The sequence below is a fragment of the Dipodomys merriami genome, unplaced genomic scaffold, assembly GCF_024711535.1.
Source record: "Dipodomys merriami isolate MVZ:Mamm:240054 unplaced genomic scaffold, mDipMer1.0.p SCAF_62, whole genome shotgun sequence".
Classification (NCBI taxonomy): Eukaryota; Metazoa; Chordata; class Mammalia; order Rodentia; family Heteromyidae; genus Dipodomys; species Dipodomys merriami.
Window position 1 is genome coordinate 6,175,249 of NW_027206202.1, and position 27,787 is coordinate 6,203,035.

General features: G+C 41.2%; 1 protein-coding gene across 2 annotated transcripts in view; it reads right to left on the minus strand.

The window, feature by feature from the left end:
- Positions 1–255: 255 nt before the first annotated feature.
- The window catches only part of Mosmo (modulator of smoothened), a 73,926-nt gene continuing 46,394 nt past the window's right edge, over positions 256–27,787 (minus strand). The window contains exons 2-3 of one of the 2 annotated variants that reach the window (XM_070004365.1): positions 8,503–8,715; positions 256–1,040 (exon numbers count right to left, since the gene is read on the minus strand). In XM_070004365.1, coding sequence (XP_069860466.1) covers positions 856–1,040; positions 8,503–8,715 — 398 coding nt within the window. In that variant the 3' untranslated portion in view covers positions 256–855. Of the gene's footprint in view, positions 1,041–8,494; positions 8,716–27,787 lie in introns of those variants that run through there. The other variant, XM_070004366.1, reaches the window with a different exon arrangement.

A 27,787-nucleotide genomic window follows, 5' to 3' on the forward strand; every position in this document is an offset into this window, starting at 1 on the left:
AAGCATTCAGAGTTCTCCTCCAGGAACTGTTTGCATGTGTGTGTATATAAACGTATACACACACACACATACACACACACACACACATACACATACATACATATATACACATTGTATACTGCATCAGCAAAATATATATATTATATATATTTATATAAATATAAGGAAGATTTTCCCCACCCACCCACCCCAAATGTGTCTAATAGTATTCTTTTCTCTTTCTGTCTTTCTTTCTTTTTTCTTTCTTTCTCTCTCTTTGTACACAGAGATTAGGGAATTTCAGAATTTTTACATACATTTTAGCGAACAGGGTTTGATCTATTGGCTTCTTGGTACAGTAATGCATCAGCAACCCCTTCTGGTGCCAAGGGCCCCCACCATTACAGGGAAGCTGTGAACACTAACTTCTTAGGATGTGAGGCCAGCCCCACGCTTCCTTGCATCCCTCTGGTTCACCATGATTCATAAATACTTAGATTTTTTTTTTCCACAAATGAATCATTAGACATTAAAAACGGAACAATAGAGTCCCAAAGGGCCACATGCTTTTCAGTATAAAGCATTCTCCTTCTCTAGGTCACTATCACAGTGCAGATTGACTGCCTGAATATACTCAGGAGATTTAGTCAATATTGTCTGTATTTGGTTATGGAAAAGGCTCTCCTTATTATTATTTTTAAATCCAAAGTGCATAGTGAGAACAAATCAGAAGCATTTTTCAGCATTGGTTTCACCTAAGCATCTTCCCAGGACAGGAATGCTCAGATGCCTTGTCTTTGTCCTCCTGTCTCTCAAAATTAAAAAATAAAATAGAATAAAATAAAAAAATAATGAGTCAAGCAGTTTAGACATTCATCAGCCTGGTAAACAAACTTTGCCAGCAAACAGAAGTCCTACTATTGTAAAGAAAATTGATAAGACAAAAAGTACATATGATGACCCAACCACTGTGTTGTTGGGTAATTTATAAGGTTGACCTCCGACTTCATTGATGTAAAATCCTATTGGAAATATTAGGGCAGCCATACAGAAAAGGATCACTGGAAAACAAACCAAAACATAGCATTAGTAACATAGTTTGGTGATTATAAAAACTAAACAATGAAAATCTGGCACAAAGGAAATATATAAAGCTTGTACATTGATCACAAAGTCCAAACCTGTTGAAACAGGGGCCTACTATCAAAAGATCTGCATATACTACAGAAAATGTTTCTGATGCCTAATAAATATAGCATTTGCTGAGTTCACCCTTTATATACACTCCAGGATGATTCTGAATCATCAGCATTAAGAAAGGTCTTCTTCTAAGTACTCCTCTATACTATACTAAACCACTCAGAATAGGAACTAAGATGGCTGGAGTCTGAGTAAAGCTCTGCTCCTCCTCTCTCTAGCTAGCCTTTCACTGCTTTCTGGAAATGACAGAAATACTAGGAGGGTTAAAATATAATAATGTCAAGTCCCTGGCAAAGTGCCAGATTAGCAGAAAGTGTTGAATAAATGCTGTGCAGTATTATCCTCTTAATCCTCCTAATATTAATTAGAAGGAATTGGAGAAAAAGTACATTAAAAATAAGCAGCATTTTTCTTACTCTGATTGATAACTTGCTAGTAAGAAGAATATCATCATGGGCTGGGAAGATGGCTCAGTGGTAGAGCGCTTGCCTTGCATGCCTGAGGCCCTGGGTTCAATTCCTCAGCACCACATAAGCAAAAAGAAAAAAGCCGGAAGTGGCGCTGTGGCTCAAGTGGTAGAGCGCTAGCCTTGAGCTGAAGAGCTCAGGGACAGCGCCCAGGCCCAGAGTTCAGGCCCCACAACCCGACCCCCCCAAAAAAAAGAAAAAAGAAAAAAGAAGAATATCATCTCTCTGGGATGGCTAACAAATTGTCAGAGTGGTTATCTCTTATCATGGACCATGTTCCAAAGAAATAATTTTTATGTTTTTGATCGGTCATGGGGCCTGAACTCTGGGCCTGGGCGCTGTTCCTCAGCTCTTCAGCTGTAGACTAGCACTCTACCACTTGAGCCACAGCACCACTTCTGGCTTTTTCTGCTTATGTGGTGCTGAGGAATCGAACCCAGGGTCTCATGCATGCAAGTCAAGCACTCTACCACTTAGCCACCTTCCCAGCCCCAAGAAATAAAAATTTTATTACAGAGATGTATGAGGGAGGGTAAGAAACCTTTATTGCATTTTGCATATTAAGATAATGACATATATTATTTACTAAAATGGTTTTAGGAACACATCAGAAACCCAGTGTCCTGGTAGAAGTAATTCTGGTCTAATCTTTTAGCAACAACATGTTCTTCTGTGCTACCAAAGAAATACTCTTCTCAGTGAAAATAAATCACCTACAGATGGCTAGCTTTTCCAAAAACAAACGTGGGGTTTTAAAGGCAGATTGGTTAAATGCTCATAGCGCCTCAAATATTTTGGTAAAAGAACTATTTCAATTCCATGTAATATGCAGATTATTAGCCACTGTAGATGAGAAGTTGAAGCTTTCACCTATTAGCTAAGTGTGAAACCTTTTCTAAGTTAAAACAGTCTCCAGGAATATGGAGAGAGACCTGGATAACAGTATCCGATGACACTTGTTTCTAAAATTTTCTGGGTCACCAGTCAGTAGAACTTAACATAGAAGTCCTTAAAAAGCCAATTAGGAATTCTTTTTTTAGGGTGGAAATATTTCCAACAATACATTTTAAAAGTAACCAACATTCACTATGGAAACACACTAGTGTTCTTTGCTTTTACCACTGAAATAGCTTACCATATATTATATAGACATATAATATACACATATTATTTCAACTGGTTTCATTTTGGAGGAATGACCACATCAAATAATATTACATAAGCAAGCTTGGATTATTTATGATAGGAACAAATGAGATGATACAGAACACATGAAAAATTCAGGCAATAAACTTTATTACAGTTTTGGTCTTTTCGTGGTAGTGAGCTGTTAGGGCTCACTTATCATGACACCAATTACTAACTGTTTTATGACTTAATTTGGTTTTGCTGATAAAATGAAATCACAATTTAGATGATTATAACAATCTAATAAAACCCACAATGGGACTGGGCATCGTGGCATGTATAGATATGTGTATATATATTTTTATATATGTTTATATAATATATGTTAATATAATATATAAAATATGTAAATATATACACAAATATGTATACACATATCACCTATAGGTATATAATCACAGTACTCCAAGACAAAGGAGGAAATTTTGAATTCAAGACCAGCTTGGGTTATTCAGTGAAACCCTATTTCAACACACACACACACACACACACACACACACACACACACACACACACACACACATGCATGCTATGGAACTAGATTTTTGTTTTTATTGGTCAGTTGTGGGACTTGTACTCACAGCCTGGATGCTTTCCCTGAGCTTCTTTGTGCTCAAGGCTAGCACCCTACCATTTGAACCACAGCATCATTTCTGGTTTTTGAGTGGTTAATTGGATATGAGTCTCACAGGGACTTTTCTGCCTATGCTGGCTTTGAACTGTGATCCTCATATCTCCTGAGTAGCTAGGATTTCAGGCCTGAGCCATCAGCTCCTGGTAGGGACAAGATTGTTTTAAAAACAGATTTTTTTCCTAATGTTGACTAATCCAATTCAAGAAACACTAAAATAATTTAAAGTGCTTTGGTGATAAACATTAAATTGGTTAATTCTCTTAATTGATGTGCCTACCTCATTTCTATTCTTCCCTATTTTTCTACTGTAAAATAATAATCTATCCTTCATAATGGAGGACTCATTTAGTAACTATATTTAGAATTTATTTATTTATTTTGTCAGACATTGGGCTTGAACTCTGGGCCTGGGTGCTATTCTTCAGCTCTTCAGCTCAAGGTGAGCATTCTACCTCTTGAGCCATAGAACCACTTCCGGTTTTCTGGTGGTTAATTGAAGATAAGAGTCTCACAGACTTTCCTGCCTGGACTGGCTATGAACTGCAACCCTCAGATCTCAGATCTCAGCCCCCTGAGTAGCGAGGATCACAGGCATGAGTCGCCAGCGCCCAGCTAGAATTTAGTATTTGAGAGTTAAATATTTTCCAAGTTGGTTAAGAAAAACTTAACCAAGTATTAAGGAAGCAACAAACTCCCATTTGATTTATACATGACCCAGGAATCATTATCTCTCTGTAATTCCTAGGCACTAGATTTAATGCAGATGGATGAGTTTTTCTTTTAAGCTATTGATGTCTACTTTAGATCAGAAAACATCATTAATGCTGGTAATAGTTGCCAAGCCTTGAAGATGAAGACTGGGTCCTGATGAGCTTGTGCTCTCCAGGCATACATTTCTTTTTTTGGGGGGGGTCCGGTCGTGGGGCTTGAACTCTGGGCCTGGGCGCTGTCTCTCAGCTCTTCAGCTCAAGGCTAGCGCTCTACCACTGGAGCCACAGCACCACTTCCGGCTTTTTTCTTTTTGCTTATGTGGTGCTGGGGAATCGAACCCAGGGCCTCAGGCATGCAAGGCAAGCACTCTACCACTGAGCCACCTCCCCAGCCCCCAGGCATACATTTCTTGGCGGGGAGAGGGAGAAATGGGATGTTCTGGTAGATGAGGCTGTAAACTGGAGTGACAGGGAAAGGGCAGGAGAACCTTGAAGCCAGGCCTTGTCTTTGTTTTTCTTGTGACCCATCATGTGGGGGCTCTCCTGAGACACATTTCCCCACCAAGGCAGCCATCAGATTATTACAAAACTAAGCCAGGGGCTGGTGTCGCATGCCTATAATCTTAGCTACTCAGGAGGCTGAGATCTGAAGATTGGGGTTCAAAGCCAGCCAGGACAGTAAAGTCTGTGAGACTCTTATCTCCAATGAAATACTAGAAAATCAGAAGTGGTGCTGTGGCTTAAAGTGATAGAGTACTAGCTTGAGCAAAAAGAACTCAGGGATAGCACCTAGGCTGAGTGCAAGACCCACAAATGACAAAAATTTTTAAAAAAAGAAAAAAAAGAATGCTGGTGCTGGTGGCTCACGCCTGTGAGCCTCAGGAGGCTGAGATCTGAGGATCACAGTGCAAAGCCAGCCTGGGCAGGAAAGTCCGTGAGACTCTTATCTCCAATAAACCACTTAGAAAACCAGAAGTGGTGCTAGTGGCTCAAGTGGTAGGGTACTTGCCTTGAGCTGAAGAGCTGAGGGACAGTGTTCGGCCTAGAGTTCAAGCCCCGACCGAAAAAAAAAAAAGAAAGAAAGAAAAGAAAAGAAAAAAATATTATAAAACTACATAATGTTACAAAACTGAAATACAGAATTATACAGAAGATACAATGCAAATCTTCTAGGACTGGAAGCTAACACTAGGGGGAGCCAATTTCCTCTCAGAACAGTTCCTAGCAAAGGAGCTCTGGCAACAAAAACTAAGGAAATTAACTCCAAGTAAAAACAACAACAAAGGCACAGAATAGTATGTGGCAATTTTTATGTAAGTATATGTTTATAAAACATACACATGTACATACAGTTTTCTATGTACAGAATACTGCTAGTAGAAAACGTCAGAAGCTGGTGAACAGTGACTGACTCCAGGAAAGAGGTTAGTGAGGATTGGGAGATGGAATCATAAAAGAGACATTTTAGTTGGTTACACTCGCAATAAACTTAAATATGTATCATATACACATATTATTTCAAAACATTAGATCACTACAAAGATAAAAGAAAAAACACCTTGCACTTGAGATCAACTCCACTTAAATATTCTCTGCTGAAGAGGAATATAAAAAAGGTAATCTGAGCTCTTTCCTTCAGTGGCTCAGCTGAACAAATAGCTCATGAAAGACTATTTTATTTTATTTTATTTTTTAATTTTTTGGGTCCAGTCGTGGGGCCTGAACTCTGGGCCTGGGCGCTGTCCCTCAGCTCTTCAGCTCAAGGCTAGCGCTCTACCACTTGAGTCACAGCGCCACTTCCGGCTTTTTGCTTATGTGGTGCTGAGGAATCGAACCCAGGGCCTCAGGCATGCAAGGCAAGCGCTCTACCACTGAGCCACCTTCCCAGCCCATGAAAGACTCTTAATGCTTGCTTTGCCTCTGTTAAATTATAGTTTAGACCTTGGTGCTCAGAGCACAAGTACTACCAAATTTCAACTAAGTGCAGAGACCAATTCCTTCCTGGATATTACTGAACTCTGTAAAGAATGAATTCTATCTAGGCTGGGAGATGAGATTGTGCTGGTGACGAAGGGAGGAAGGATTAGCCTCTTTACAATCCTCCCTGATAACTTTTGATTTAGCTACTTTGCCTCTTAAATTGCCTCCAGCCCTTACTCTCTAGAAAAGAGCTGTCTCAGAGACTTCTCTGACAAGAGAGATCGGCAACTTGTCTCACACAGCTTAACAAGGGTGGAGATGTTTACATCAAAGGCAATTGATCTAAAACTAAAATCAAGGGTGATATATAGGCAAAACAGAGCCAGAAATGTAAACAGAAAGTTTCACAGATAGTTAGGAAGAGGGGATTAGAGGCGTGGCTTGGGTGGTAGAATGCCAGCAAAAGCAAGCCTCTGGTTTCAGACCAAAAAAAAAAAAAAAAAAAAAAGCTAGAAACAGGCTCCAGAAGGAGTAGCACCATTTTACAGGAAGGAGTTTTGTTTGTCTCCCAGTACTGGGGAATGCTTTGCAGGGTTGGGAAGGTGGCTTAGTGGTAGAGTACTTGCCTAGCATGCATGAAGCCCTGGGTTTGATTCCTCAGTACCACATGAACAGAAAAATCTAGAAGTGGCACTGTGGCTCAAGTGGTAGAGTGCTAACCTTGAGGATAAGCAGCTCAGGGACAGTACCCAGGCCCTGAGTTCCAGTCCCAGGGGAAAAAAAGCCTTTGCATATGCTAGGCAAGTGCTCTGTTATTAAGCTTCATCTTCATCTCCAGCCCAGATAAACTGAGTTCTAACACGCACACACACACACACACACACACACACACACACACACGCACACGCACACGCGCACACGCACACACACACACGCACATACACACACACACACACACACACACACACACTGGGCCTAGCCTAGTTTAAACTAAGAGTTTTTGAGCTTGCTCAGCTTGCTTGCTTGGTGATCTATCACTTGCTATCTATCACTCTACTCTTGCTTTTTGCTAGTTACCTTGAAGATAGTGTCTCACAGAATTTTCTTCCCTGGCTGGCTTTGAACTACAATCCTCCAGATTTCAGCCTCCTACATAGCTACTGAGTTCCATTATTAATAGGGTACTTGAGTTAATCCCTTAGTCCATATTAGTTATTTCTATTGCTTTTGCTTGCTAGGCAGGCAGTCCATTACCAAGCCATATGTGTGGCCTTTTTTTACTGTTTATTTTTGAGATAGGGTCTCACTATTTCCCCCAGAACTGGCATGGACCAAAATCTTGTATTTATGCTTCCTTCTTTAGCTGGGATGACATACTCTGTATGAGTTGAGATGGCATCTTAAAAATATTTTGTCCATGCTAGCCATGAACCAAGATCCTAATTCACTGCTTCCCATGTGGCTAGGATTACAGTCATAAGCCACCACACCTGGATCCACTCAGATGAAAGTAAGCTGCGCTATAACATTTATCTTTAGAAACTTACATAAACTGAGGCAACTTTAAAACACTGAATTAGCCATTTCTTAGTGTTCTGCACATGTAATGTCCTTTCCATTTCTTTAGGACAGCTTTCATATGGGGTCAAGTGACCCTGCTGTGGGAGATTGTCTTGTGTATGTGTTGGATGTGCAACAGCATTTCTAGCCTCTATACACAAGATGCCAGGAGATCTCCATTTCCTTGTGACTATTAAATACGTTTGCAAATATTGCTAAAAGTCCCCTGGGGTGCAAAACTGCTTCAGAAAAAAAGCACAATTACAGAAATAACTTTTCTTTGTGCCTTTATGCCTTTAAGTTGGGATAAACAGCTGGTATTTTGAAGTTAAACCAATTTTGCAAAATATAAGCCAATGTGAATTTATTGCCACATGACACAGTAGAGTAAGAAATGCTGAAATGTAATGATTAAATAATCAAATGTATTGTCTTTTCAATGGTCATAAAAGACACAGAAAACTCTCAAAATCAGGATTGAAAAGTCAGTCATCACCTTCCATCTAATTCATGCAGTTTATATTTTTCAAGATTCATTTAAATTTGGATAGAAGATACTAGTATCTTTAGGAAAGTAATGAAAAGACTCAGGCTAGTAATAGCTCTATGTCACAAACCTGGAGCACCTATATCACAAAAATAACATTTTCCACAAAGCATTTGGTTGTGAACTCCTGGCCTTGAATGATGAGTTCTGAAGAACTGATGGGCTGGGCAGTTTTTGGCCAAAGCAAGTGGTGCTCTTAAGATGGTTATGGAATCCTTGTTATTGACTGTTGATTATCACCATGAAATACCAGAGTGGGTACCTCCTAGACCAATTTAGTACGCACAGGTTACTTACTTCCAGTGAATGCTATCCATCGAGCATATTTTGTAGCTTCTCTTCGCCAGTGGGAAGCCACTAGCAAACCACATGTGACAGTCAATGATATGATTCCCATGATGATAAAAAACAGTGTGGTGACCCACTCTGGGGGGAGTCGGGGAGGGATGCATGTCCTGTCTCGTCCATGGATAGTTTGACATTGTCGCACAAGGCCCACGGTGAGTGCTCCTAGGAAGACGCAAAAGGAGGGAGGACTTTAGTAGGTCTGGCGTGTTCAGGGCCTATTCCCTACTACTGCCTCATGCTCATTAATTCCTACTTCTTTCTTTCTGTATCATTCAAGTACTTCAGGAATCCCCTTCAGTATTCTGTTGCCATTCATAGTAGAACAAATATAACACATAAGTAAGCCTAAAGCAACAACAAATACCACAAAAAATACTCTTTTATAAAAGAGTTATTTCAGTCATTCGTTAAGCAAATACTTCATTAAGCAAGGCCAAACTGGCCTTGCTCTCAGATCCTCCTGCTCTCATCCCCCAAGTACTTTTCTGTGTACTTGTCACAGACACTATTCCAGTCTCTAGGAAGTAAGAACAAAACAACAAAACCAGAAATATAAAGCAAAAAAGAATTTTGCTCTCATTGAGTTTTCATACTGGCAGAAGTAACTGGAATTTTTTCATTCTCAGACTCAATATTAACTTTGTTTTGGCTCAGGAGAAAAATAAGTCTTGGGGAACTGAAGACAAATTTAAAACATGCTGAATCATAATATAAAAAAGTAAGTAATGAATTAAGTACTAGATAGGTGATAGTTACCAAAATTAAAAAGTCTAGCTCACTAATTTTTTGTTTTGTTTTTTTGTTGGTCGTGGGCTTGAACTCTGGGCCTGAGTGCTGTCCCTCAGCTCTTTAGCTTAAAACTAGTGCTCTACCACTTGAGCCACAGCGCCCCTTCCAGCTCTTTTTGCTTATGTGGTGCTGAGGAATTGAGATGAGGACCTCATGCCTGCAAGGCAAGCGCTCCACCACTGAGCCAGCTCCAGCTGACTAATTTTTATTCAATATATAATCGTTCATTTTCTTTCTTCCTTCCTTCCTTTCTTTTTTCTTTCCCCCTTCTTTCTTTCCTTCCTTCCTCCCTCCTTCTCTCTTCTCCCTCCCTTTCTTTTTTTGGTGCCAGTCCTGGGGCTTGAACTCAGGGCCTACGTGCTATCCTTGGACTTTTGTGCTCATGGACAGTGCTCTACCACTTAAGTGACAACTCCACTTCAGGATTTTTTTTTGGAGGGGGGGGTTGATTGTGGGGCTTGAACTCTGGGTTTGGGTGCTGTCCCCATGCTCTTTAGCTCAAGGCAAGTGCTCTACCACTTGAGCCATGGTGTCACTTCTGGTTTTCCAGTGGTTTACTGGAGATAAGAGTCTCATGGACTTTCCTGCCCAGGCTGGCTTTGAACTGTGATCCTCAGGGCTCAGCCTCTTGATTAGCTAGGATTACAGGCATGAGCCACCAGCATCCAGTGACTTCAGGATTTTTAGTGTTAATTGGAGATGAGTCTCATGGACTTTCTTGCCCAGGCTGGCTTCAAACCATAATTCTTAAATCTTAGCCTCCTGAGGATTACAGGTGTGAGCCACCAACACATGACATAAGAGTTCATATTTTAAATATAATTAAGCATGCCTCAACGGAGAGGCACAGACATATTACAAAGGTCTTTTTATGCGTGTGTTTTTGAGAAAGAGTCTCATTATACAACCCAGGCTGACCTGGATCTTGCTATGTAGCCTAGGCTGGCCTTGAACTCTTGGTTTCCTACTTTATCCTCTCAAGTTCTGGGATTATAAATGTGTACTATCATTCCATGAAAGAAATTTTTGCAAAACATCAAGTGGTATTTTTTTTCCATAAACATGTTCTCATGTCAAACACAAGGACCAACTTTATCAATTGGAAGGTAAAAAATTTTAAGAAGGATAAGAGATTAAAAGATGAAAGAGGAATTATTTTCTTTTCTTCCTCATTTAAAAGTAAATATAATATTTAAGGAAAAATTCCCCTTGAAAAAGCATCTGCCAATGGGAAAATATAGTTTCCAAAAATAGAAAATCACAAAAGTTCTGGGCTAGGAATGGGGCTTAGTCGTAGAGTGCTTGCCTAGCGTGCATGAAGCCCTGGGTTCAATTCTGCAGTACCACATACACAGAAAAAGCCAGGCCAGATGCTGATGGCTCATGCCTGAGGCGGAGATCTAAGGATCAAGGTTCAAAGCCAGCCTGAGTAGAAAAGTCTGTGAGACTCTTATCTCCAATTAGCCACCAGAAAACCAGAAGTGGCAAAGTGGCTCAACGTGGTAGAGCACTAGCCTTGAGCTCAGGAACAGTCTCAGGCCCATGACTGCCCCCCCCCCCCAGAAAAAAAGCTGGAAGTGGCACTGTGGCTCAAATGGTAGAGTGCTAGCATTGACTGAGCAAAAGCAGCTTAGGGACAGTGCCCAGGCCCTGAGTTCAAGCCCCAGAACTAGCAAGGAAAAAAAAAGTTCTGGATTGTGAGGGAGGAGTAGAGAGAGATTTTTTTTGATCAATATTATTTTCTGAATATGAATACAAGTTTTTTTTAAAGACATTAATCTCAAAATCATGGTCTAGGGTTGACTTAGTCTGTAGACAAATGTGTGGGTAGGTAGGGTGGTTTTATAGGTTTTATATACCTTGTGTTTGTCATTGATGCATTTTTAGAAGTAAAGCAATGTGTTGAAAGAAAACGGAGCAAGAACTTGGGTCTGTTCTCAAAAGTGAGTTGTAGTCTTTGTTTAATGCTAACCATAACTCTGGGCAGTGAAAGAAGATAGCTGGGTACTGGTGGCTCATACATGTAATCATAACTACTCAGAAAGCTGAGATCTGAAGATCAAGGTTCAAAGCCAGCATGGGCAGGAAAGTATGTGAGATGCTTATCTCCAATTAACCACGAAAAAAGCAGGAACTGTGGCACACTAGCATAAAAGCACTGGGACAGTGCCCAGGCCGAGTTCAAGCCCCAGGACTGACACACACACACACACACACACACACACACACACAATTTCTTCTGAATATGAAGTTGAATGTCTTGCTTTGATAAAGCATTTAATTGTATTCTAGAAATAAAAAAGACATTCAGAGCGATGCCAAGAATCAGGAAACCACTCCTGATCATTCAGCAGATTTCTAATTATCCTCTTGTAGCCACAGATCCATTTATAAACACCGTAACTACTTTAAGAACAGACAGTAGGCAATGAAAGACCCTCTGACAAAATACAATACTATGAAGTACTATCACAGAAGCAACTTTCTTCACTATTTAACTTTTGAAAGTTTCATTGGTAACTCTATATAAATCTATGATCTTAGATTTTCATTTGAGAATTATTTTTGTTGCTGTAGGTTCAGTAAGTCATGACTAAAATATCTCTCCTTTAAAACGTTCTGAGTGCCAGTGCTAGCTGATGGTTCACACCTCAAATCCTTGCTACTCAGGAGGCTGAGATCTGAGGATCATGGTTTGAAGACAGCCTAGGCAGGAAAATCGGTAATATCCTTGTCTCCAATTAACTAGCAAAGAGCCAAAAGTGGAGCAGGGGTCCAAGTGGTAGAACATCAGCCTTGAGCACAAATGCTCAGGGACAGTGCCCAGACTCTGAGTTTTGAAGCCAGGACTGGCAAAAGAAAAACAAAAAGCCATTCTGAATGTCATAGTCCCTGGTATAAACAAGGCAAGGAATGTAAGGGACACAATTTACTTTAACACCTTAACCTTTGTTTGCTGATTATTAAGCTTTCAGAGTAAGACTGAATAAGACTGCTTTTCTCTTCCTCTACTATCTGGTAAATCACGTACCAAGTGAACAAGATGAGGAAGAACATGATCATTACATGGGTTGGAGGCATGAATCATGTGTTATAGCATCTGCCTAGCAAGTGTGAAGCCTGGTTCAATCCCTAGTAGCACACACACACACACATACACACACACACATCATCTATATAAACATATATAACATAAATATATGTAATATATGTTATAGCCTCTATAAATCATCAGAAATAACCTACTAGATGTTCAGTAGAATTCTGCCCCTGTATTTATAAAATTTGTCAGAGGTTCTGTTCTGGGAGACGGGAAAGCTAATTTGAAATGTCAACTGGAAGTTAGCACTGTTGTAACTGTCAGAGATTCTAAAACTAGAATTCAGTCATGTTTTTGGTGAAAATGGTCTTCATTGAATATGTTATAAAAGCAAACACCAGACGAACAAAATTGTTAAAATTCACTTTCTGGCCGGGCACCCATGGCTCACACACATCTGTAATCCTAGCTATTCAGAAAGCTGAAATCCAGGGAATTCAAGTTCAAAGCCAGCCCAAGCAGAAAAGTCTGTGAGCCTCTAAGTCCAAAATAATCAACAAAAAGGTAGTCTGGAGGGGTGTCTCAAGTGATAGAGCACCAGTGAGGCGAGAAAGCTGAGCAAGGATGAGGCCTCGAGTTCAAACTCCATTTACTATCAGAAAACAAACAAAACAAACAAAAACACAGGGTCTGGGAATGTGGCTTAGTGGTAGAGTGCTTGCCTAGCATGCGCGAAGCCCTGGGTTTGACAGAAAAAGCTGGAAGTGGTGCTGTGGCTCAAGTGGTATAGTGCTAGCATTGACTGAGCAAAAGCAGCTCAGGGACAGACAGTGCCCAGACCCTGAGTTCAAGCTCCAGGCCTGGCAAAACAACAACAAAAAAAAAACCCAAACAAAAAAAACCCCACATCACTCTTCAGAGCAATATCATTAAGTCAGAAAATTTATGTAACAGTCACATATTTTCTATAAGCTAACAGGAGAATCTGCCAGGGCAATTGCATGGCTATAATTACATCTTGTGAAGTCAGGCAATGTTAGTACTCCTCATACTTTTTCACTAAGGCTTTCAATTTCATCTTTTATTTTAATGAATTATCTCCTGCATAGACATTCAAATAAATCACTCACACTTAACAGTCAAGGCCTTTACTTCCTCCAGAGTCTCTTAACACAATTTAATATGTGTACACAATGAGAAACTTGGGTTTTTTTTGTTTTTGTTTTGCCAGTCCTGGGGCTTGAACTCAGGGCCTGGGCACTGCCTGTCCCTGAGCTGCTTTTGCTCAAGGCTAGCACTATACCCACTTGAGCCACAACACCGCTTCCAGCTTTTTCTGTTTATGTGGTACTAAGGAATCAAACCCAGGGCTTCATGCATTCTAGGCAAGCATTCTACCACTAAGCCATATTTCCAGCCCAGAAACTTCATTTTTAAAAGATAGGGTTTTTTTTGTTTTGTTTTGTTTTGTTTTTGGTGTTGGAGATGAAACCCAAGGCCTCTAATATGCTAAGAATCACTACCATACCCCTAATTTCAAAGGTCGTTTTTTGTTGTTGTTGATGGTGGTAGTGGTACTGGCCTTTGAACTCAGGGCCTAGTGCTTATCTGGCATGCAACCTATTGCTTGAGCTCTAGGCCTTTTGCTTTGGTTATTTTTTAGATAGAGTTTCACATTTTGTTTAGGCCAGCCTGGACCAATATCTTCTTTTTTATATTTCCTGCTCTGGAGTGGATGATAGGTGTGTATCACCAGATCCAGCATTTTCTGTTGAGATGGAGGCCTCATGAAGTTATTGCCATGGTTGATCTCAAATTTCAATCCTGCCATCCATGTAGTCAAGATTATAGGAATGAGTCACCATGTCTGAGTTAAAGGCAGTTTGCATTCCCCCTGTCCCTCCCCCCACATGGCTTATTTGGCATTTGATGATCTTAAATGAATTAGAAGAAAGTTAAATTTAAAACTTCACTGCAAACTGGGCACTGGTGGCCCACACTAGTGGGCTACCACAATAGTAGCTAATCCTAGCTATTCAGGATGCTAAGATCTGAGAGGATATCTCAGGGTTGAAGCCAACCCTGGGCAGGGAAAAAAAAAAAAAAAAGCTGGAAGTGGTGCTGTGGCACAAGTGGTAGCGCTATAGCCCTGAGCAAATATGTTCAGGGGCAGTGCCCAGGCCTTGAGTTCAAGCCTCAAGAATGGCACCAAAACAAAAACTGCACTGCATTAATAGAACCTTCCATAGCACACTTAAAAGCACAAGGCTACATGTTTACTTTTTGTTTTTATCTAATGGGTCTTTTGCCTCTTCAAATAGCCAGTAATTCCAATTCCTCAAACAACCAACCTATCTTTACCCTACGGCTGTTTCCCAGGCAACCACACTAGCCAAATGTAAACACAGTAGAAAAAAGGAAGTCAAACTAGGAGCGATAATATTTGAGAGCTACCCAGGATCTCACCTGCATATAATCATGCACAAAAGAAAAAGTCATGAGTCTCATTTACCCCAGTAAGTGGGGAATCTTAACTAAATCAGCTCTGACACTCATTATGTGGAGATTCAAAATGCACTAAAGTGACTGCACCACCAGGCGAAGCATGTCTGCTGCCACAATGAGGATGATTATAAGGCGTGTCATCATTTCATGTAAAATTGGTGTCACAGACAATCTGTAACTCGAGGGTTGTAAAGCAAAGACACACACCTGAGACAGAATAGGCGGGCACAAGGTCACAGGGAAGTTAGAAAATATATAAAAAACTAAGCTGGTGAGATCTGAGGATCATAATTCTAAGCGAGCCTGAGCAGGAAAGTCCTGATTTTTGTAAAACAGCAAGAACAGCACCCATGTCACTAGACCCTTTGGTTGTAAGGCCAAACTCATGTTTCCAATTAATCATCAAAAAAATTTTTTAAAGCTGCAAGTGGAGCTGTGGCTCAAGAGGTAGAGCACTAACCTTGAGCAAAAAAAGCTTAAGGACAGTGCCCAGGCCCTATGTTCAAGCCTCAAGACTAGCACAAAAACAAAATAAAAAACAAAAACAAAAAAACCCTAAGCTAGGTTCAGGAATTGAGACAGAACCAGGAAGTAAGGCTGAAAAGTCGCCAAAAAAGCAAGAAATTGATTCAACTGTTCAAAAATACACAGACCAGAATTCTTTCCATGTTCCACTTCTCTTCTAGATGCTCAACTGAACACCGCTTCTACGGGAGGTTCTTAGGTGTGGGAATGGATAGGACCTGGTTTTTGTAAGCACAGCACCCGTATCACTGGACCCTTGGGTTGTAAGACCAACCCCAGACCCTTTGTCTCCAGGCTTGAGCGATCTTATCAAAGCAGGATAACTGGGAAGTTGCTAGGCAACCATACGTAGATGTGACCAGTTCTGAACTGGAAGCCCCAGCTAGTCCCTTCTGCTCCCACCAGCTGATAGCCTTGTCAGAAAGTGCTGCTGGCTTATTCTCTCTCTGTGCACCCTGATTTGTCTTCTTACATGACATGTCTCTGTTTGGGTGCCTTCTATGTGGATTACTTAGAAAATTTATTTTGTGTTATTCTAAGTTCATGGGGGAGTCTCAGCAGTAAAGGGAGCTTAGAAAATCAGAATTCTTCACCTCCTTTTTTGGGGGGGGAAATCTTCTTGGAAAGCTCTCCCAGTAACACACCCAATAAAGCCTGTGACAAAGCTAATCATAAAACACCCATCAATCTGGCCAGAGAGGATTGAACCTGAGCAAAAATGGTGACATTAAAATCTGTGATTCGGGAAGTATATGTGTAGAATGCCTGCCTTGAGGAAAAAAAAAACAAAAACCTGAGCAAGAGTGTGAGGCCCTGAGTTCAAGCCCCAGTAGTAGCACAACATAAATAAAAGAATAAAATTTTTTAAAAATCTGTGATTGCCGGGTACTGGTCATTCACATCTGCAATCCCAGCTACTCAAGGAGGCCGATATCTAAGGACTGTGGTTCAAAGCCAGCCAGAGCAGGAAAGTCCACGAGACTCTTATTTCCAATTAACCATCAGAAACCCAGAAGTGGCACTGTGGTTCACCGTGGCAGAGCGCTAGCCTTGAACGAAAACAGCTTAGGGACAGCACCCAGGACCCAAGTTCAAGTCCCATGACTGACTCCCCCTCCCCCCCCAAAAATCTGTAATTAGGTTGGGGTATAGCTCACTGGTAGGGAGTGTGCTAAGTATGTGTCAAACACTGGGTTCAAACTCAGCATACACAGGCAAGTGAGTATGCACACACACAAAGTGGTTGACAGCTATGTATTAGTGATTCATGCCTGTAATCCTAACTACTTAGAAGGCTGAAATCTGAGGATCCCAACTAGCCTGGACAGGAAATTCTGTGAGACTCTTATCTCCAATTGATCACCGAAACTAGCTAGAAGTGGAATTGTGGCTCAAGTAGTAGAGTGCTAGCTATAGCAAAATAAAAGTTCAAAGAAGGCATTCAGGCCCCGAGTTCAAGCCCTAGGAATGGCAAGAAAGAAAGAGAGAAAGAGAGAAAGAAAGAGAGAGAGAAACAGAGACAAAGACAAAGAGAAAGAGGGAGAGAGAGAGGGAAGGAGAGAAAGAGAGAGAAAGAAAGAGAGAGAAAGAGAAAAAGGAAAAGAAAAAAAGTGATTGCCTTCTTTGTAAGTGCTCTTTCTCTGCCTGTGGGCTCCAGTACTGATTGGGCTGCCTGATCCCTACTGTGGAGGGCTTGTTGGTCCTCCTTTCTACAAGCAGGTGAGTCTGTATTGGGCAAGTAATCTCACTGGCTACATAGATCAAACACATGCTTCATCACAAATGTCTTAATGGTAAAGATTTACTAGGCTGTTCCTCCCGAGGGCATCTGTATTTGAGCAATAGACAGTAGTTTGATTTAACTGGAATGATGGAGTTTCAAATTTTTGTGGCAGATCAGCTGAAAAATTAAAGAGAACTGGGGAAAGATAAGGTAGGAGGGTACTGGGAAAGGGTGGCCCTAAGTAGGTGGCACTGATGCATTAACTCCCTGAGCTAATCATACCTTGGCAGCTCATGTCTTCAGAGCAGATACATAAGCCCAGAAAAGAATAGTGTAAAGGTAATTTTAATACTTTATATACTTATTTTTTTCTTCCAGAAATACACCCAGTGGTGTTTTTTTTTTGTTCTATAATCTTTGTATTCTGCTGTAGGACATAGGTGATTATTAATAGTGAACTGATGACAGGGGATGAATAGAGTTGATACAGTTTATCTGCAAGTATGAAAATAAAACTATAAACCCTACTGAAACTTTTCTGGATGGTGGGGAGTCAGAGAGGCGTGAGGTGATTGAGATATATGTTTACATGAGTGGAAATGACACATAGACCCCCCCCATCCCTCCAGAACGAATATATCTAACATAAACAGAAAACTAGTCCAAACCAGGAAGCAGATAATACAAATAATTTTAATGAGATACACACTGACAATGTCTGCAGACCTGAGGACCAGGAGAAGTTAAGGCTAATTATGAAGGGCTAGCTGTACTAACTGTGGCCTGTTCCTCTTACAGCCTCTCTTGGCTCTTTTGACACCACCTCCTATACCTTCTCCCCATCTCTTACCTTTCTGTTATCTTTACTTCTTCCCCTGTCCAACCTAGACTCCTCAATCCATTATAAATTTCTCCTTCCTTGTATTTCTCTCCTGGCTGCTGCTGGAGAAAATCCTCCATCAGCGTGGGTAGGTGCCACTGTGGATTCCTCAATGTTAGTATCAGGATCATCATCACTGGCCTGAAGCTAAATAGGTTTTCCTAAATTCTGCACATCTTTGCCTGCCCTTGCAATGGGCTAGACCAAGTGTCCTGTGCTTCCCTTCAGTATCAGAGCCACCTGCCACCTCACTTTTGTTCAGAAGAGAAGAGGGCACACCAAGCAGCTGCTCCAAAACTGCTCATTGCTAAATGTATAGTTTATCTGTATGCATTCACCTTGCCATCCTATTGTGGTTTCGTATTTTGGATCCCAGCTTATTCTTTCCTTTTGCTTCTCTTATCTCTCCACTCCGGGACCTCAAGGACACTTGAGTGTCCTTAAGTCTGCTCTCTCATAAACAAAGCTATGCTAGTATGCTCAGGCAACATCCAGTGCTGGATGCTCTTTGTGCCTGTCTCAGCTCTGCTTAGCCTCCTCCTGCCCATAGCCTTGTGGAGATTTCCTGTGTCCCCTTTCCAGGGGCTCACTCACCTCTGCTCGAAACAGGCCTTCCCAAGCTCATTGATGATTTTAACAGATAAGAGACACATACATGCCATGACTTAAATGTGCTCTTCTAACACATTTCTTTTGGTTTTGATTACTTCCTCCATCTTCTACTGGGTTGCCTCCTGCTTCTGCCTCCAATTTTAAATCAGACACTTTTTTCCCCTCTGAATTCATTAATATTTACTGTACTTCGGGAATCTCTCTTGGATCTAGTTTTTCTACACACTCTTTCCTCTTAGTACAAAGTAATGGCCTATGAAGGAAGGCAATTTTAAAGGATGATACTTTTTCTCCAGACTTTCCTTGTATTACTTTTCAAAGTTAAGTGTTCAAGTTCTTAATGTTAAACTCATTTGTATGTATACATTCCTCTATGTTATCCACAGAGATGACCTTCAGATGTGCTATTCCCTCTCTCTGAAATACTTCAAGTTCTTCACCACCTATGATTCACAATTGCACTTATCTCCATTCTGGACTGAAACTTGTACTATCAAAGCACTGTTAACTGGCTCAGAAAACCTCAAGGGATCATTCATGGATCAGCAAAATTAATATGTGAAAATGGTCATAATCCAGAAGGTGGTCTACATATTCAGTGCAGTATCCATCAAAATCCCAATGTTGTTCTTCACTGAGATAGATAAAACAACCCAAATATTCATATGGAACCACAAAAGACCCCCATATAGCCAAAGCAAATATGGGCCAAAAAAAAAAAAAAAGCAATGCTGGGGCATCACAATTCTAGACCTCAAACTTTACTGCAGAACTATAGTAACAAAAACATCTTAGCACTAGCACAAAAATAGGCCTGAAGACCAATGAAATAGAAGACTCAGAAATAAACCCTTATCTACAGCCAGCTGATATTCAACAAGGAAGTCAAATATATATGTGGGGAAAAAAAAGACTGGGTGCTGGGAAAATGAGAAATACATATGCAGAAGGCTCAAACGGGATCCCTGTCTGTTACCCTGTCCTAATATCAATATCAATTCAAAATGGATCAAAGACCTCCATGTAAGTCCTGGAATCTTGGGCTGAGAAGGTGGCTCAGTGGTAGAGTGCTTGCCTCGCATGCATGAGGCCCTGGGTTCAATTCCTCAGCACCACATAAGCAGAAAAAGCTGGAAGTGGCGCTGTGGCTCAAGTGGTAGAGTGCTAGCCTTGAGCTGCCCAGGCCCAGAGTTCAGGCCCCATGTCTGGCAAAAAAAAAAGACCTGGAATCTTGAAACTTGAAGTAAGTTTTGGTGTCTACCAATCAAACATTTATTGATGATATCTACTCAGGGGAGATTTCCAATAGTATAACCACTCTAAGGAATAGTTTAACAAAATGAATACTAGGGAGCTGAAACATGTTTTGTAGTAGGGGCTGAGTGGGAGGAAGAGGGAAGGGCAAAGAAAGGGGAGGCAGATAATTGGAGAGAGGAAAGGTGGGTCAATACAATCATTATATTCCTTGTATACTATGTGAAAGTTGAACTACATAATTTGGGGATATGGATAGGATTGGGAAAGATAAGGAGAAAAATGGAAGAGGTGACATCGATCAAGATGTACTGTACTCAGAATCTGACTTGTTGAATTGAAACCTCCTCATACAACTACTTAAAAACTTAATTTAAAAAATCAGGGCAGTGGGCTGGGAAGGTGGCTCAGTGATAGAGCGCTTGCCTTGCATGCATGAGGCCCTGGGTTCGATTCCTCAGCACCATAGAAGCAAAAAGAAAAAAGCCGGAAGTGGCACTGTGGCTCAAGGGGTAGAGCGCTAGCCTTCAGCTGAAGAGCTGAGGGACAGCGCCCAGGCCCAGAGTTCAGGCCCCATGACCGGACCCAAAAAAAAAGAAAAAAAAGAAAAAAAAAATCAGGGCACTTGGGGGGGGTGGCAGGGAAAGAAGCTCTAATAATTGTTTATTTTAACTTGCTTAATTTTGCAGGCTCCGGAAAGTTCATCCAACCTTCTTTTGTTACTGAGACAATTTGTGAATCAAAATATATATGTTTTAACTTAAAAAAAAAAATCAGGGGCTGGGAAGATGGCTCAGTGGTAGAGCGCTTGCCTTGCATGCATGAGGCCCTGGGTTCGATTCCTCAGCACCACATAAGCAAAAAGCCGGAAGTGGCGCTGTGGCTCAAGTGGTAGAACGCTAGCCTTGAGCTGAAGAGCTGAAGGACAGCACCCAGGCCCAGAGTTCAGGCCCCACAACTGGACCAAAAATAAAATTAAAAAAAATAAATAAAATAAAAATTAAAAAAAAAAAATCAGGGCACTGGTGGCTCACACCTGTAATCCTAGTTACACAGGAAGCTGCAATCTGAGGACTGCAGTTCAAATCCAGCCCAGGCAGGAAAGTTGTGAGACTCTTCTCTCCAATAAACCATCAGAAAACGAGAAGTGGCACTGTGGCTCAAGTGGTAGAGCACTAGCCTTGAGCTGAAGAGCTCAGGGACAGCTCCCAGGCCCAGAGTTTAAGCTCTCCCACAACCGACAAAAAAAACAAAAATGAAAACAAAAACCAAACAAAAAATTCTTAATGAAAAGGCACAAGTCTAAAATAGAGAATAAATGCATTTAAGATAAAATAAGTTTTGGTGTCTACAACTCAGACATTTATATAATAGCCTGAGTTGTTGGTGAGTATATCTAGGGTTGTCCAATTCCATTTTTTCACTAAACAGAACTTTAGAATTAAAAAATAAATATTCCCTCCTTTTAAGTTGTTCTCCTAAGTATTTGTCATAACAAAAAGTCTAATACGGGAAACTTTTACTGAGAAAGAGGGTCACTGCTGTCACTACTGCTGACAGTATGGTTCAGAAGCTTTTGGAATGGTGTGCAGAGGAGTCGGGAACAGTTTGGAGATGTGGGCGAGAGTATCCTTAGACTGCTGTAAGTGGAGCTAAATGTGTGATTCTGATGGGAGCTCAGATGATCAGAATGTCAACAGAAATACAGACAGTAAAGACCTCATGAGGTTAGATAGGAATAAAGACTACTGGGAAATGATACTGTACAGGCCACAGATGCATGTTATATTTAGTCTACATTTTGTCTTCTCCTGAGACTTTGGGGAAACCTGAGTTTAGCTAATTTGGTGCAATGGCCTGGCTATTGCAGGCTGCTTTAAGCCAAATTTATAGTAAGAATTTGGAGCAAAAAAGCTGGGTGGCTCACATCTGTAATATTAGATACTCAGGAGGCTGAGATCTGAGGATCATGGTTCAAAGCCAGCCCAGGCAGGAAAGTCCATGACACTCTTATCTCCAATAAACCACTAGAAAACTGGAAGTGGCGCTGTGGTTCAAGTGGTAGAATTCTTGCCTTGAGCTGAAGAGCTGAGGGACAGCGCCCACGCCCAGAGTTCAAGCCCTGCAACCAACCAGGTCTTGAACTCAGGGCCTGGGCACTATCCTAGAGCTGTTTTTGCTCAAGACTAGCACTCTACCACTTGAAACACAGCACCACTTCCAGTTTTCTGGTGTTTAATTGGAGACAAAAGTCCCATGGATTCCTGCCTGGGCTGGCTTTGAACTGTGATCCTCGGATCTCAGGCTCCTGAGCTAAGATGACAGGTGTGAGCCACCAACACCCAGCAGAACCTTTATCCTTTCTACTCTCTCATCTGAGGGTAGAACCATACAATTTGTCCTTAAAAAAAAAAATTAAGTTCTTGTAGCCAAGTGCTAGTGGCTCATGCCTGTAATTCTACCTACTCAGGATGCTGAGATCTGAGGTTTGCAGTTTGAAGCCAACTTGGGCTGGCTGAGTTGGTGAGACTCTTAACTCCAATAAACTATTCAGAAAAAGTGGCGCTGCTTGGGGCTGGGAATGTGGCTTAGTGGTAGAGTGCTTGCCTAGCAGGCATGAGGCCCTGGTTTCCATTCCTCAGTACTTCATAACAGAAAAAGCTGGAGGTGGGGCTGTGGCTCAAGTAGTAGAGTGCTATCCTCAAATAAAAAGAAGCTATACACACAAACACACACACACACACACACACACACACACACACACACACACACACACACACACACACACACACACACACACACACACACACACACGAACAAGTACTTGTTCAATATTTGAAAATTCTAAAAGGTCTACAGACATTGAAGTAAAATGTCTAATTGCCCTTATAAATTGTTTTTGTTTTTTGTTTTTTGTTTGGTCCGGTTGTGGGGCTTGAACTCTGGGCCTGGGTGCTGTCCCTCAGCTCTTCAGCTCAAGGCTAGTGCTCTACCACTTGAACCACAGCGCCCCTTCCGGCTTTTTTTCTTTTTGCTTATGTGGTGCTGGGGAACCGAACCCAGGGCCTCACACATGCAAGGCAAGCGCTCTACTACTGAGCCACCTTCCCAGCCCTGCCCTTATAAATTGTGAAATCTAGTCACAATGAATGTAAGCAGATGTTCTGGTTCTAAAAGCAATTACAAGTATACCAAACAGACTAAAGTAAATCAGGTAAAGAGCTTAAATGAAATTTAATCACACAGTCTAATGGAATAATGACACACCCCTGTGGGAGAACTCACTAGATCATACTGGATCACTGCTGATGGATTTGGCAGAAGAAAATCATTATTTCCATGCTTTCAATATAGGACTGAGTTGGTTTAAAACAAATGATAATGACAAATGAGAATAAAAGTAAATAGATTGAGAAGGCAGGCCAAATATAGTTTGTGTGGGCAGAAAACGAGTGTGGCTATTTGTAAAGGATTTTAGAAATACAGAACATTAAGTCCATTAAAGTTTCCCTATGCACAATGACCAATAAAGCAAACAGCAAGGCAGCAGACAAGATAAGCTCTGAGTCATGCAAAGGTCCTAGCCCAGTTACTGATAAAATTAAGAGGAATTCAGAACTAGAGGGAATTTTCCCCACATTAGGATTCAAAGAATACTAATGCCCAGATATCAAATGATAAATACCCAACTACATTAAACCCCAGGTTTTCCATTACCCACTCTGAAATTATCCCCACTATATGATAGTAACTTTCCCAAAACTATCCATTAGAGAAGGCAAACTGTGTTCCTAAAAAGAACTTTAAGAACATTCAGGTTTGTATCAAAGTGAACTTAATTGCAATTCTGTAAGCACAGAAGAACTTTCATGGGAAGTAAAAAAAAAAATATACAAAGAGGGAGATTGTCTCTGGGTTCCTCTCACAGGAGTGACTGCCGTGAGAGCTATTCAGTCTGAAATGCTGCCTCTCCTCCCACTAGACACTCTTCTCCAGGAATGCTCCAGGAATACCCCTTCCCAGCTTCTTCTCCTTAAAGAAACACCCCCAGGTTCTTTATCTCCGGAAAACAAAAGGATTGCCTGCATGAACCTGAGACCCTTGTCTTGTCTCCAAAAAAACGACTGGAGTTTGCTATTTATTTTCTACTCTCAAACATCATAATGAGTGTTCATACTAGTTCTCTTTATTTCCATAGCCCAGAAAATATATATCACTACCTTCTCAGAAAAGAATGTGTAGTCACAATAAATAACTTTCCTGAGTTTAGCAAAGATTCCATTTAACTATGTCAAAAACTGTCAAAAGAATTGTTCCCCCTGCAACTAGTTTATACTTTATTAGTAAACAACTCTAGGCCAGGTATGGTGGTACACATCTGTAACCCCAGCATTCATAAAACTGAGGCCAGTTGGATCTCAAGTTTGAGGCTAGCCTGATCAGAAGAAAACCATTGGCGAGTCCTAGGCCAGCTTGAGCTAAATGATGACACCTGTTTCTCCCCACACCCCCACAGACAGCAACGACAAAATAATTCTAAACCCTTTCTCTCATAAATTATACCCTCTTGATTTACCTAAGTACAATAATTCTTCCATACTAAATCAAATTCTAAACTATTCAGTCATATATCTGTTGTCTTAACCATGAGGCAGTGTATCAGTAGTTAGAGGTCAGATCTGGATTAAAAATAAAAGTGAGGGGCTGGGAAGGTGGCTCAGTGGTAGAGTGCTTGCCTTGCATGCCTGAGGCCCTGGGTTCGATTCCTCAGCACCACATAAGCAAAAAGAAAAAGCTGGAAGTGGTGCTATGGCTCAAGTGGTAGAGCGCTAGCCTTCAGCTGAAGAGCTGAGGGACAGCGCCCAGGCCCAGAGGTCAGGCTCCATGACCGGACCCAAAAAAAAAAAAAAAAAAAAAAAAAAGTGAGGACAACTACTTATTAGGAGTCAAATTATTTAGATTATTATTTAATTATTAGAAGTCAAATTATTTAATTCTTCTGTGTACCTCATTTTCCTCAACTACAAATGGGGAAAACAAATGGGGAAAATACTGGGAAATGTCCCAGTATTATGTAGATTAAGAAAGATCTCTGTATTAATCACTTAGAACAAATGCCTAACAGAGTAAAAATCTGAGAAATGTTAAATATTAATGATACATTGCTTTATCACTTGAAAAGTATGTTTTTACTTTAAGAAATCAAACATACAGTATCTCACATATATAATCCTAGCTACCTAAGAGGCTGAGATCTGAGGATTCTAGTTTAAAATAAATGCAAAGACTCTTATCTCCAAGTAGGCAGCAAAAAGTAGAAAGTAGAGGCATAGCTCAAGTTGTAGACTGACAGCCATGAGGGGAAAAGAACAACAGCTGGTGGAGTTTTATTTTCTTCTTATATGTATTTTTTTCCCTCATAACTTTCTTGAGCTTACAAAAAATTACAAATCTTCTGGGGCTGGGAATGTGGCTTAGTGATAGAGCGCTTGCCTAGCATGTATGAAGCCCCGGGTTCGATTCCTCAGTACCACATAAACAGAAAAAGCTGGAAGTGGTGCTGTGGCTCAAGTAGTAGAGTGCTAGCCTTGAGCAAAGAAGCTCAGGGACAGTGCTCAGGCCTTGAGTTCAAGCCCCACGATCAGCAAAATACTCATTGAACATACTGTGTAATAGAATGTGGGAAGTCTGAAGGATACTGTACTCAGCACACTTGGGCAGAAAAGTTAGGCATATATCATGGCATGGTGCCATGACAATCTGAGAACTGACTCACCAGAGACCTTCTCTAGTGTATAGTTTCCCTGCTTAAGAGATCACATCTACCACAGTGTGAGATAATTAATGAAGGATCGATTAAGTATATTTCTGCAGAAGCTTAATGTTTTCTGATGTTGAAAACTGGAGGTGGTGTCACCTTACATTCTCATTCTAAAGCCAGGAAGAACGGCAGTGAGAGCACACGCTCTTCTTTAAGATTAAGTAGAACAGCTGGCAGAATTAGAAATTGTATCTTTCTCTAGCGCTCTCACTCTTACATCCATCCTCCTCTACAACTGACGACCATATTAACGGAACAGAATACATGCTTTTCTCATTGTTAAAGTTGATTTCTTCATGTTTGCAAGATTCCAAGCTTTTACAATTCTCAGTCATTTAAAATAATTACTACATCTATATAAATTTAACTCAGAATTTGTAATTTTTTTCTTTTTTACTTCTTTCTTCCTTTTTATTATTTATTTATTTATTTATTGTCCCTTGTGGAGCTTGAACTCTGGGCTTGGGTGCTGTCCCTCAGCTCTTCAGCTCAAGGCGAGCTACCACTTGAGCCACAGCACCACTTCCGGCTTTCTAGTAGTTTATTGGAGATAAGAGTCTCACAGACTTTCCTGACCGGGCTGGCTTTGAACCGTGGTCCTCAGATCTCAGCCTCCTGAGCAACTAGGATTACAAGGTGTGAGCCACTGCGCCTGGCTTTTTATTTTTTTGGTCAGCCATGGGGCTTGAACTCTGGGCCTGGGTGCTGTCCCTCAGCTCTTCAGCTCAAGGCTAGTACTCTACCACTTGAGCCATGGAGCCACTGCTGGCCTTTCCTGCTTATGTGGTGCTGAGGAATCGAACCCAAGGGCCTCATGCATGCAAAGTAAGCATTCTACCACTGAACCACCTTCCTAGCCCCTTTTCTTTCTTTCTTTTCTTTTTCTTTCTTTTCCTTTTTTTTTTTTTTTGGTCAGTCCTGGGCACACAGGCTTGATTTGTGCCCTCTTGAATCCAAGAGTTTATATACATCATGCCAAGATGCATACCCACAGAAGGTTAAAAGCACAACAGAGCACAGAGGTGGAGGGGATCTAATGTCAAAAGATCCATGAAGCTCCGTGGGACCAGGGTTCTGGAGATAAGCACACTCTTGCCATAACATTGAGCAAAGACTTTATTTCTTTAGGTTTAGTGTTCCACTTTGCAAAGAAAGTATTCCCTAAAAAGCTCCTGGTAAGCCTTTTCTAAGTTTAATTTTAAATTAGGTTTACTGAAGCATAATTAAGATGCAATAACATTCACCATTTAAAATAGAACAACTCAGCCAGATGTCAATATAAAATGGCTTATATCTGTACTCATACTACTCAGGAGACTGAGATCTGAGGATCATGGTTCAAAGTTAGCCTATTTATCTTCAATTAACCACCAAAAAGCTAGAAGTGGAGCTATGGCTCAAGTGGTAGAGCGCTAGCCTTACAAAAAGTTCAAGGACAGCATCCAGGCCCTGAGTGAAATCCTAGAACTGGTACCCAAAACAAACAAATAAACTTTAAAAAAGTGCAGCAGATGGGCTGGGAAGTTGGCTCAGTGGTAGTGCACTTGCCTGGCATGCATGAGGCCCTGGGTTCGATTCCTCAGCACCTCATAAGCAAAAAGAAAAAAGCCAGAAGTGGCGCTGTGGCTCAAGTGGTAGAGCACTAGCCTTGAGCTGAAGAGCTGAGAGACAGCACCCCAGCCCAGAGTTCAAGCCCCCGACCAGACCCCCCCCCCAAAAAAAAAGCGCAACAGAGTTTTGAGAAATGCATATGGCCATCTCAATCATGATTCAGAGTATGTTTACCACAACAGAGGTTTCCATGGTGCTGGGAATGTAGCTTAGTGGTAGAGTGCTTGCCTAGCATGCATGAGCCATGGGTTTGATTCCTCAGTACCACATACACAGAAAAAGCCAGGAGTGGTGCTATGGCTCAAGTGGTAGAGTGCTAGCCAAAGAAGCTCAGTGACAGTGCCCAGGCCCTGAGTTCAGCCCCAGGACTGGCAAACAACAACAAAAACAACAACAGAGGTTTCCACAAAGTCGTTTGCAGCCAGTACCCTCCTCCAGGTTCCCAAGACATAGTTCCCAAGGTATGCCTACTCT